Genomic DNA, 12,571 nt, shown 5'->3' with positions numbered 1-12,571 from the left:
AACGCAAGAAAAAGCAACATCAGTGTCAGCAGGATCCGTGACACCTGTCAGTTCCTAAAATGGTCTATTTAACGCTAGGTCACAAAATATTGTTTGTGATCTACTATGCACTGCCTCACTGAGTAGTGAAAGCTAGCCAAACGATGCACAAGGAATTTTGTTTTTCTCTTATAATAACTACGGAAAGTGAACCACATAATATGGTGATTTTGCTTCATTGACTAATAGTGGAGATCTATAATCTCCCATCTAGAATGAAGAGACAACAAGTAAACGAAATCGAAAAGAAAAAGTCCTTTTGAAATGTTTCTAGATATTCAACAATTTTCATTTTCGAATGCATTTAGAATCCCCCCGCGAGATTTGTCACTTCAATGTCAAAAATGACTTTGACTTCAGATTTGACGGATTGCGGTCCGATAACTGCAAAATTGTTGCAGTTATCGGTCTGGCGTTGCAGTTAAAAGACTTGCAGTTATCGAACGGCGACTGTATTTTTACAAGTTTTTCATGTTTTAAAACATGAATTGAGAATGCTCCAAAGTTGCTTCATCACAGTGATTTTTAACTGGTGGTTCACAAACCCTTTGTATGGTCTACAGAATAATGATGAAAGTATATAAAATTAAACATAAACATAAAATTTAACACCTTCACGCTTTTTGTGATGCACTTTATTATTCCCCAGGACTTTTACCACATACATAAGACATACGTAACACTCAGGAAGAAATCTTCCAAAGAAGTTGGTACAAAATGAACTACTCGAAAGTACCAACCTCTGTGAAAAAAACCTCTGTTTGAGTTGTTTTTGATGGCAGTGTACCTGCGCAGCCCTGCATTTTTCTCGTTCCTACTCGAAAAATGCTGCATTGATTTTGTAAATAACTTTTTGACAGTTCCTTATGGGATTTTCTTTGGGGCTCGATAAGGCCGAGAAAAAGAAAATTTATTTTGTTCATTATTTATCGAGCAGTTTGACAGGGCGAGGTACGGAGTACTATGGGGCAACGTGTACCAGAAAAAAACGCCAGTGTTACGTATGTCTTATGTATGTGCTTTTACCGCCACCATCAGTTATACGAGCCGAATAAAAAAGTTAGTGAACATTGCGCTTTGAGAAGAGATCTGGCACCTCTGATATGTGAAACCTAGTTGCAAAATCAGCGGTTTTTTTCATCGCTTATCTCTCCCTCTGAGGATCTCTAGTATCAACTAAATCGGGTTCTTGTGCAATCGACATATTGATAAGTCAATTTCGTCAAACCACTTATGTTGACTATTTTTGTCACCCAATTAATTGGAAAATTAAATCAGTTGTCGTAAGATGTGAATTCAATCTGTTATGAGATCGCTTTATTATATAAAGTAAAATCGGATGATATTTTATGTTGATTAGTAAGCAAACGAAATAGAATTTCGTAGTGTTTGTCAAAATGGTTCCGGGAGTAGAAGCAGCATAAGATTTTTTGTCGGATAATTCTATATATTTCAGGTAAGTAAAAACTCATTCTTGAGTATTTTACAATTACTCACAGTTGCACGAATCGTTTATGTGACTTCTTTAATCATTAACAGATGATAACAACTGTTTTAACCTTTCAGACAAATTTCCTGTTGCACTTCTACATTTCGTAGAAGATTTATTGTGTCTTTCATCTCAGGTAAGAGAATTCATTATATAATGATAATGAGTAAGGTTGTGATCTATTAATCCAAAACAAGAACAATCTGAATATTGGGAAACCTTTGATGATTCTTTAACCGAATAAAATGTTTTGTTTTGTTCAGATGTTTAGAACAGAAACCGTTTATCGACAGGGCACTGGAAGGTTACCGGGATCGGAGCCGATTCAAAGCCCTCATTCAACTCCCGGCTGTACGAGCAACATCTAAAGCTTAACCGGCTGGTTCGATAACTTTAATAGGAGGATTAAGCTGTCCAGAAGTACCACTGAAGGTATGGATCGGCTGCGATTTAAGTTAAAATATAAGTTCAAATTAAAACTTAACTTTCAACTTTATACATGGATTAATCAGCCTATTTAGTATGCTTGAATAAAAATAATCTCTCTACTAATCTGCATATTTAATCTGATTTAATTGGATTCAGAAAATGATCCACCGATTTCTCAACCTATTTCGTATGGTTCAGGCAATTTCATCATCAGACTAATCTCCCTGTTTCGTCTGGTTTCGTATATAGGCTCGAACGAAATCACCCTAAAACCACTCGATTTGGTTGGTTTTCGTCGACCGATTTCGTATAGACCTTTTTACGTACGAATGCTATTAGTTGAGGAAAATATTTACTAATAGCTTCTTTGTTTTTCCTGTAGGAGCCTATGACCACTGCTACCATTAGTTAGATATATTGTGGTATAGCTGCTTTGTTTGCAATGCTATGTCTCTAGCAGCTGGACAAATATTTAGTTGAACACTCATTATGTGTTTTAAACTTGTTTCTGAATAAATGTTTTCATTTCTGATCAGAAATCGGAAGAAGCTGCTTAACATGATCGACCAAAAATGGTAAAAAGTGATAAAAGCCGAAGCAACGAGATGCGGTGTTTTACAGTCACATGATGTGACTCACATCTCTATACTGATCAATCGGTAAACCCCCCAGTTGTTTCGTCGGAATCGAAATCGGGCAATTGTGCCTATGAGAATGTACTAAATATGGGGAAAAATAGGAGGGTCTTTTTAACGGGTCATTTGTGCCCGCTGTCAGCTGTCAGATAAAGGTGTGTGAGAAGTGGCGGTGTGATATGCTATCTCGTTTACCTACGTTGAGATGTTAGCCCTTGAAACCTGGCCCTTGAAACCTGGCCATTCGGTTTATTCCGTTTATTCGCGTTGAAAGAGATTTCGAAGGCTGTTCGCACCTACGTGAGCACTCATATGTAATAGTCAAAATGCGCGTGATGACAAAAGCAAAAATATTTCCTTCTTTCTTTTTCGCACGCAGAAACCAAACAAATATCAGCAACACCGTCAACGCCAATATGGATGATATTTTCACAACAATAACAACGTAACAACTAGAACTTCGATTAGTTAGAACTTTTTTCAGAAAGCGACAATGGTATTGCAAGGCGTATTTGGAATGATGCTTTCAGCATCAATTGCCGTTTTAGTTGTAGTAGGTGTGGTAGGTGGTATAAGAGCCTTTTATCAATCGCACTCAGATTTCAGTCGAAACGAAGAACCGTTTCATTCAAGTAATTATGAAACGTATTATCCCGATAATAGCGACGATGAGTATGACACTTATTGTAAAATAAACTTGTTTAACTAACATTTCCACTATTTTTCAGGATATGTTCTATTTGTATGAACAGTATAAAAGATAAATCAGCCAGGAAGCTTCGTTGTAAACATGCGTTTCACAAGAAGTGTATTGACGATTGGTTGTGCGAGAAACCAATTTGTCCAAATTGTAGAAAAGAAGTGTAGATGTTCGGATCGATGAACTTGCATTAACATTTTTGTTTAATCTTCAACTAAATGCCGTTACGGGAGGACATTCACCAGTGCGCTTTCAAAAGAAAATTTCAAGCAATATGAGAAGTTGAATGATTTGGTTTAATTGAAGTTACTTCTCGTTGAAAATAAAAAAAAACTCTATTTTTATTGTAACAACGCGTTTCTATTACATGACACCGAGAAAAGGAACCGACAAAGGATTGGTAAGAAATAGCATTTAATTCCATAAACAAAATAAGAAAGGTGAAAGGAAATTGTTATATACAAGTTGAATCTTGAAAAGTTATGAAGCGGGTTATTATTTAGCTTTGAAGCGAGTACATGTCTAAATTTATTCGCAGCACATGGCACTAATGATACTCGATGGTGTGAAATTAAACGTAGACTTAATTTTGGTGTATTTCTATGGTGTAGGCACTTGCTGTTTGAGCGATATTTATATTGTATAGGACTTTTCTCTCGATGTCGCCTAGTTACTGAATGAAGTCTTGGTGATTGTAAGCTTTACAATAAGATAGACTGTTACTTCTTCCCAGACTGAGCAAATTGATCTAGTGAGCAATGTGACTGTGAAAGTATGGACCTAAAACCGTTATCACAATGTGTTATATTGCTATTTAATCTTTGAGATTAATACAAACCATTATTTGAAAAAAAAAAATTTATTGACAGAATTTGAGAAATTAAACAGTTTGTGCTGCATTTGTAACAACTGGTACTAAATTTATCAAACTGCTGCTATTTTCAGCTAAATCGCTCATGGAAATACGACCGCGTTGTTTGATAAACTTTGCCACCGTACGAAGCTCGTCTTCAGAAATATATATAAATTTCCCTCTATCATCTATAACACCACTTAGTCGTCCTTCTTTCTGAAGCTCAACTATCCTATCAATAGCTGATTGTGTTTTGAGCTTGAAACGGACGGCTAAATCTTCCAGAACTATAACTTTATTATCCTGCAAACAAATAAAATGAATGTTATCTATAGTATTGAGTTCTGAATCAGAAATTACCATAACGAAATTTATAAACTCTTTAAGCATGTTTTGCTTATCATTTTCTTCCTCTTGGTCAAATCCTTCCTCTTCGACACAAAACGCTTCTTTCATTTTAATATACTCTTCATGTTCTTTACGTTCTTTTTCTTCACGAGCTTTCCGTTCGGATTCTTCTCTTCTTTTTTCTTCTTCCGCTTCCTTCTCTTCTATTCGTTTTCGTTCTTCCTCCAAAAGCGCATCCTGTTTTTTCTGCTCTTCTCTTATTTTCAACTCTGCTTCCCTTTGTGCTTTTTTCTCGGCCTTAGCTTCCAACTTGGCCCTTTTTTTTGCTCCAATTTTCTCGCTGTTATAATCTTGTGCAGCAACTGGAATACCATCTTCATTATCCGAGTCGTCCCTAGGCTCGTTTGCTGGTGGCCTTTGTGGCTCGGCTATTCTAGTTCTGTTTCGCTGATTGCGAATCACCTGTGCTCGCCGTGGTACATTAGGCTCGTTTTGTTGTGGTTCAGCTGAAAATAATTGGTGCTATCAGACCGTTTTCTATCTAAAGTGGTATCCTTGAACAGCAAACCCAGAAGGATGGTTGAGAATCAACGAAACAGAATGTTGCCCAAACTTTTTAAATTATTGAACCAAAAGGTTTTTACTCGAATACTCCAGCGTACAATTTTCACGATGATCGATACAGTTTTAGAACTTATGAAGAACAATTATTGCTTACATATTGAGGTATCACTTAGATACACCTAGTATTCGAAATCACTTTCATACTAATAGGCACACAAAACCAAAAGTTTTTTAGTTAACAAATAAAACCACCGCCGAAAATGAAGCGACCCTGTCGCAGAAATAATCCAGTAACTCGACCGACCTGTACATATCTGTAACTGATGGCAAGCGAAGCAACGCAAATATCATCAGTGTACTGATGAAATATATTTTATGCCTGATATGCAAGATTTCAATACGCACTGCTTCCTGACATTTCATTTATCTAAACAACTAGCTGATCAATAAAAAGAACAAACTGCATTGCAATTGCAAAGATCTTTTATATTGGCTTGCTATCTACTCCATTTTTATGAATTTAGAATTAACTAAACTAACTGAAACACTACTGTTTCCCAATAAAGCTTTCGACGGTAATTTAGACTTGGGCATTTTTTTCACTTGATCGGATAATCACAAACGAAAACAATTAGTGAATTAATTAAGATATAGTACAAGTTGCGTTACTCGTCATATTGATTTTCTGTTCAAAAGGATGATTAAACATCTTGTACGCGTTAACAGTATTTTCAAGGCAACGCTCTTTGATGCAACTTAAGCCATCTCTGCTACACCCCTTTCCAACTACTCAAATAGTATATTGTTTATTGAGCTTAACTTTTTATCCAAATCCAAATATAGTTTATTATGTGCGTTTATAATAAACTTCAATTTGGTTTTCAATATTACGGAGTATTTTAAATCTCTTACCTTTCGCCTCTTTCCTCTCTTTAGAAAAATAATATAATGTCAACAAAATAAGAAGTAGTGCCACAGCTATGGCAAGCAACAGAATTACGTCCATATTCAACTGGAATAAGATTACAAAAAAATGAAAAAATATAATATCCCTAGTAAATGTACGTACATTGTACAATAGAGTAGTATGTAATACTTCTGCATAAAAATCGGCAACATACTCGTGAAACGTATGTCGATACAGGAGCCAACTAGTCAGAGATGCCAGATGTTTTTGAAAAATGTCTGCAACTGCTGGAAAAACCGGAAAAATGTGCTCGAAATCTGAAAAAAATCTACCCGTGATCCAAAAAAATTTCGCTCGCGCAGGCAAAAGTCTGTATAAATCTGCACAAATATAAGGAGAATCTGACAAAAATCGGCAGAAACCGTGGAAAAGTGCAAATGCATGCGAAAATAAAGGATGGAAATATTTTTGCTTTTGTCATCACGCACATTTTGACAATTACATATGAGTGTTCACGTAGGTGCGAACAGCCTTCAAAAACTCTTTCAACGCGAATAACCCGAAATCAGGGGGGATCTATCTGTCAAAAATCGTGTAACCAACATATTCGGCAACATGGTGTTTGTTTTGGTTTTTGTTCCTTTTGGTCATGAAATTGATCGATGTGAAATATTATAGAATTGGAATGTTTTTCATCGGAACTCGAGAAACCGCGGAAAACTTTCATGAATGTTGTTCAGCTATTCACATTTTTCCCCCATTATTGTTCATAGTTACAAACATCATGGACCAACAAACGTCATGGACCAGAGTTGATCTGCGATAACACACACATATATGAAATTTGACAGCAGTGAATCCCCTCTGGCGATAACACACACATATATGAAATTTGACAGCAGTGAATCCCCTCTGCCCGAAATGGAGATGTTCGATTTCGTAGGGATGGGCGATACTAGCATCGATACCAACGGTATCGATACTAGGGGTCGCGGCTAGCAATACTCAGAGGGAGAGATATGCGAAGAGAATGTTGTGAGCCAAACAAACATGTCAAAATCCGAGTCAAACGAACAAGAAAGGTAACACATTGAGAGGTATTGCAATCAGATACAATAAAGGACATTTTTATTTTCACACGTTTTTCCTGTTCTATTTTTAAACAATGAATCAAGAATGCTTCTGAATGACTTTATCACAGTGATTTTTAACTGATGGTTTACAAACCTTTTATATGGTCAAAAAAATAGTTTTCAATTATGATGAAAGTAAATAAAATTAAATTTTAACATAAAATTTTAACATCTTCACGGTGTTGCTGATGCACTTTATCATTCCCCAGGTGCGTAACGGTATGTGATCAGCTGGTGCGTTATTTACGTCAAAATGTTGTGTCATATTGAAAATCATGATGTCATGTACGTCATTTTATTTACATCGTTTTATCAATGTCGTTGAAATTTTCGGATGCATGCAAGCCCCATCAAGTGCCCGGAATGTCCCTAGCGCATGCGTACTGCAGTGGACTTGTACATCACAATCCGCTAACTGAAAAATTTAGCTCGATAATCGCTAAACGCTAAACCCATATTAGCGGAATTTTCGCTAATCGCTAACTTATTAATACCACAGACAAACAACGTACCACTCCGTATAAAATTCTAAGAAAAATTCGTTTCCTACTAACTTGTGCGACACCTACTGAACATATTCCGCAAAAGTTAAATTTTTTGCTTTTTAGGCAGCACGGTGTGCGGCAGCTGTCAAGTGAGTTTGAAGGGAAGTAGCACGTCAGCGCCACCACCGCTGCGACGGGAATATTCCGCAAAACTAAAACTCATTTGAATTGACCGTAATTTGATCCACGAAAACAAATTTCGTGGTACGTTCGTTTGGCTTTGTTAATACGTAGATTGTCATATGGATACGTTCATTGTCTATAAAAACAAACGAAAATAATTACTTAAGAGTGCTATTTCCAATAATAGATCAAAAAATTCACAGAACAGTAGGTACTTAGGAATTATATGAAGCAACATTTGGGTTATATGAGCAACAAAAGTGATTCTGTTTGTATGTAATGTAAATGGTTTTTAGAATGTTTTCAAAAACTCAAATATTATCTGAATCGAAAAAGTAAGACCTAAGTTGTCGTTAATTCTAGCGCATTGCAATATGCAGAAACTATTGGCTCTAAAAAAATTTAATCTAGATCACATTGAGCTTGTTCTCCAGAATGCTTATGTGGCTTATACCATAACTGGAATCATATTTTTGCACCTTTGTCAGAGAATTCTAGACAGTTCAGACAATTAAACGTTGTTTGAATGAAACATATGTGTTAGAAGTAACTTTTGCAGCAAGGTTTGTTCATCATTCGAAGTAATTTATGTACGCCATCAGTGACTCACAGTTTTTGAAAAAAGTTTTTTTTGTCGCTTCTCTACAAATTTAGCGAATTAGCGATAAGCGTTTCGAAGCCAGAAATTTTAGCTACGCTAACAGTCCGCTAATTAGCTCAAAAATAAGCGAAATCGCTAAATCGCTAACTGAAAATTAGCGTCGCTATTTAGCGATTAGCGAATTAGCGGAATAGTGCCCACCACTGCTTATCATCGAAAAGAATCGAAAGGATAATTCTGGAGTACTTCGTGATAAGATCGTATGTCTAAACGTAAACAAAACGAGTGAGAGATGATTTGTGCTTGTGAAGTACAAGGGATATAACTCTCACTCGTTTTGTTTACGGTTAGATATACGACCTTATCACAAAGTAGTCGATAATTCACCTGTATTATATGTGGCGACAAGTTGGTTAATAAGTGTAATTCCGACAAACATATGGCTTCGCATAAAGCACTTGAGAAAGGTTGATATGCTCTACTTGTGGTCATAAGTATTTTATGAGTACACGGTTGAATCGACAAATGCGATCCCACACCAACGAGAAACTGTTTGACTGTAAATCTTGTCCAAAGGTAAAACGCTGATTGGATGTTTGCTTCTTCTGATTGAATGACGCCTTTTGAAGTAGAATACTTCTCTCAGGAAGTTCGGCTACATAGGGATGTGAAATGAAAATCTAAATCCGAAAAAAGTGAAAAATAAATATGTCCAATTTCAAATGCTAATAAAATGATTGGTATTCGATGGATTTCCTTCGTTCTTGCAGCAATAGATTGGAAAATCTTCTTAGATTCTTCCCAAATGAAGATAATTGTAATTTTCGAATTCAAACTATTGTACTATTGAAAATAGTCAAGCCTTGTCAAAACGAAAAATTCGACCTCTGATTGGTCGTTATATGATTAGTAAAGCGGGCAATGTATGTAGTTTCGCGGGAATGCGAAGATGAACGGGAATAGAAGGTGTGACTAGAATTAGAAAAAAATTTCCCTCGTCCCGTCTGGACGAGGGGAAAATTTTTTCTAATTCTAGTCACACGTTCTATTCCCGTTCATCTTCGCATTCCCGCGAAACTACATACATTGCCCGCTTTACTAAACTTAAAATGTAAGTCAATATGACAAAAAATGAAATAAGTTCGTAAAGCGTTATATGATTGCTTCCCAAGCACGGTCGACAGAATCATATACCTTGCAATTGAAAATATGCTATTTGGCCTATATAAGAGCCTGTTTCAGCCGAAGCCGCTCATAATAGTTCTAGACAGCGACAACAGGAGTCATCCCTTAGCAGCAGCAATAGCAGTACAGTGGAGTGGATACAAGCGATAGCGGATAGCGGTCACTAGGGATGGGCGATACTGACGAAAGTATCGATACTTTTGTATCGCGATACTTCAATGAACTTTGATACCAGGTATCAGAGCATCGGCTGAAGGAGTATCGATTATCGATGTTTCGATAGTATCGGTATCAGACCTGTGATTTTTTCTTTCAAAAATCATCATTTAGAAAGTATCGATACCGGTACTCATCCCTCGCGGTGAGAATCGATGCTAGAACATTCGATACCGCGATTCCCAGTATCGATACCGTTGGTATCGATGCTAGTATCGCCCATCCCTAGCGGCCACAAATGTGAGGTAGCAATGGATAGCGCACTAGTTGCAGCAGATCTCAGCATCGATAGCAGCTGGGCCAGCTCTGATGCAGGGACAGCGGATACCAATGGCAGCGTATAGCGGCCACAACTGTGGCATGGCTACGGTTAGCGTAGCAGTTGCAGCGGGTATACCTGACCATGAAGCATTTATACAATAATTGAATGAAATTTGCAATTGCAGCAATCGGCCTTATTTAAGGCTACTAAATGTTTTTGGAAGAGCATAATGAATAGTTTTTAATAAACTGCAACTGAGGTTTGATGCTGCTGCAAATGCACAGCAGTGTGATGTTTATTACGATTTGTTGATACTGTGCTTACCAAGCGGTATAAACAAAACAAATCCGATTTGAAACAAAAAAGATCGGCACGTTCTGCTCACGATGCTGAGTCTGTTTTAGAAAATTCACAACACTTCATTAACAAGGATATAACGTCTTGAAGAAGGCGGTTAAAGTTCGACATAATAGCAGAATTTCGACCTTCATACTCATGTCTACCATCGGCAATATCAAACACGCAACAATCTGCTTCCATGCGAAACGGGAACATTTTCTTCTTCCAAGCCGCACAACACGACACAATACTTGTTATTTTGTTGCGTTAATGAGAGCTCTATCGGTCCGGCTCGACAGAATGTCCACAAGAAATCGTTTTTGTACATCCGTGTTACGAAACTGAGGAAAAACTGTAGGAACTGAAAATTAAGGCGGGGCTTATCAAACGATCGCTCTGAGCTAGAATAAATGAGATGTATTTTTTATACATTAGTATTACGACATACGAAATAAAATTTTTCGAACGTTGTAGAATGTTATAACTGGAAATAATTCAGTCACACCTATTTTTCCAGTTATATCATTCCACAACGTTCGAAAAATTTATTATATCAGAGCGGATATCGCACGCTATCTAATCATGAAGCATTTATGCAATAATTGAATGAAAATTGCAATTGCAGGAATCGGCCTTTTGCAAGGCTTCTAAATGTATTTGGAAGAGCATAATGAATGGTTGTTCAAAATGACTGACACGCAAGCAGCCGGGTTATCTTTCTTGTGAAAGTATTCTACTTCAACCTGCGGTCGTGGCTTTGCACACAACCCTCCTGTGATTTTTCCAGACCTTCGCAACCAAAAATACTCTCAACATTCACTAACGATCTCATACTGATGAAAAGGTTTACTCTTGTTGAGTTCTGTGTAGACACTTTTCAGTTTAGGCATCATCTAAAAGATCACATCAGTGCTGTGCATCCGAATAACGCAACTGAACAGATAAAAGTCGAACCCGATGTGAGGAGTCGAAACTTTCCCACAATATGAAGTGCGTATTCGGGTGCGACTTCATCACCGATAACAAGGCGAAGTACTATACCCATAGAGTGAAGCACCTGTCAAATTTTCAATGTACGCACTGCCCGGAACGGTCTCCCACCCGGCTAAGGTTGGTGCATCACCAGTTTTTGTTGCGATCAGTGCGGTAACACTTTTCGTTACAAGGGTAATTCTATTCCGTAAAGCGAACAGGGAGGGACAATAAAAATCGATATTTTTTCCTCTACAGAATTTGGCAGCATACAGCAATGATCGTCCGTACGCGAGCCAAATTTATGGAATGGTTTTCGTGCGGGAGCATCGGCTGAAACATTGGGATAATGCATTGACAGTATCCCGCATTGCAAGACGGCGTTTTCAACGTAAGGACTGTGCTTAGGAAATAAAGTAAAAATGAAAGATATTTTTATTTATATGATGCACTTAATTCAATAAGTAAACCAATTAAAAAATGCAAATTATAAAAATCACAGAGAGCAAGCCGATGAAAATTTATTTTCCAATACCTTGAGACTACGTGCATGTTATCAAAACAAAGTATTTTACTTAGACTTAAATTAAAGGTGTTTTATTTTCTCTGCTATTTCATCAAACATTTCGATGTTCATGTGCAGACTAGCAAACATTGTAAAAAATCGGTGCGAAGTTAATTAATAGGTTTCTCTCGAAACAGCAGATTTTGCAATGCTAAATTGTTTACGATAATATCGTAAAACGGGAATGAATAAACTCGTGTTCTGGAATAACGACGATATTTAATAATGCCCGAATTTGATGTTGATCCAAAGGAGGTTGTGTACATCACATTAGCTCCGGTGTCCTCCTTGGCATAATAGTGGTCATTGCTCCTTTTTTGATTTCTCGACTTCCTTACATCCAATTCAAAACTCCGTTCATTTTTCGGATCACTATCCAGCAGTCATCTCTTTTCCATTTGAGTGGCTGCATCTAGTTAACAATAATAAATGTCAATAGTTAACTATTAACTTTATTCTTGTAAAGATATTGCGAAATTCTTCTCTACTTAGACTCAAGTGATTTTAATTTCGTGCTGCCCAAATTTCGCTCTTGATTTCGAGCAGTGACACCAAATGCATTTAGCTGCGTTCGTTTCATATTTATTTATACAAAGAATATGAGTAACAATCGACTTGGTGTTTATTTTGCAGCTATTACGATTTACAACATTATTTCACCCTTAA

General features: G+C 36.9%; 1 protein-coding gene and 1 long non-coding RNA gene across 11 annotated transcripts; one reads left to right on the top strand and one right to left on the bottom strand.

Moving 5' to 3' along the window:
- Nucleotides 1-1,080: 1,080 nt before the first annotated feature.
- Nucleotides 1,081-3,692, top strand: LOC129733066 (uncharacterized). 9 transcript variants are annotated; one of them, XR_008729420.1, is made up of 4 exons: nt 1,081-1,398; nt 1,606-1,664; nt 1,822-3,264; nt 3,321-3,692. It is a non-coding gene; the product is annotated as an uncharacterized LOC129733066 (long non-coding RNA). The 9 variants fall into 9 exon arrangements; XR_008729418.1 differs by having other exon boundaries at nt 1,081-1,448; XR_008729419.1 differs by having other exon boundaries at nt 1,081-1,448; nt 1,792-3,264.
- Nucleotides 3,693-4,140: 448 nt separating this feature from the next.
- LOC129733060 (DDRGK domain-containing protein 1) lies at nt 4,141-6,369 on the bottom strand. 2 transcript variants are annotated; one of them, XM_055694613.1, is made up of 4 exons: nt 6,127-6,369; nt 5,970-6,069; nt 4,506-4,999; nt 4,141-4,448 (listed from the first exon to the last, which is right to left on the bottom strand). In XM_055694613.1, the coding sequence occupies exons 2-4, from the start codon at nt 6,061-6,063 to the stop codon at nt 4,173-4,175; spliced, it is 864 nt and encodes a 287-aa protein (XP_055550588.1). In that variant the 5' UTR covers nt 6,064-6,069; nt 6,127-6,369; the 3' UTR covers nt 4,141-4,172. The 2 variants fall into 2 exon arrangements, with proteins under 2 accessions (XP_055550588.1, XP_055550589.1); XM_055694614.1 differs by having other exon boundaries at nt 6,179-6,369.
- Nucleotides 6,370-12,571: the final 6,202 nt, after the last annotated feature.

This window comes from Wyeomyia smithii, chromosome 3, assembly GCF_029784165.1.
Source record: "Wyeomyia smithii strain HCP4-BCI-WySm-NY-G18 chromosome 3, ASM2978416v1, whole genome shotgun sequence".
Classification (NCBI taxonomy): domain Eukaryota; kingdom Metazoa; phylum Arthropoda; class Insecta; order Diptera; family Culicidae; genus Wyeomyia; species Wyeomyia smithii.
This window is presented reverse-complemented; position numbering and strand designations above follow the sequence as displayed.

Excerpts from the sequence above, each read along its gene's own strand:
- LOC129733060 (XM_055694613.1), bottom strand. The coding sequence starts at position 6,063 with ATGGACGTAATTCTGTTGCTTGCCATAGCTGTGGCACTACTTCTTATT. Across the intron at positions 5,000-5,969 it reads AGAGAGGAAAGAGGCGAAAG|CTGAACCACAACAAAACGAG; the intron begins GTAAGAGATTTA and ends AATTATTTTCAG. Across the intron at positions 4,449-4,505 it reads AGTTTATAAATTTCGTTATG|GATAATAAAGTTATAGTTCT; the intron begins GTAATTTCTGAT and ends ATTTGTTTGCAG.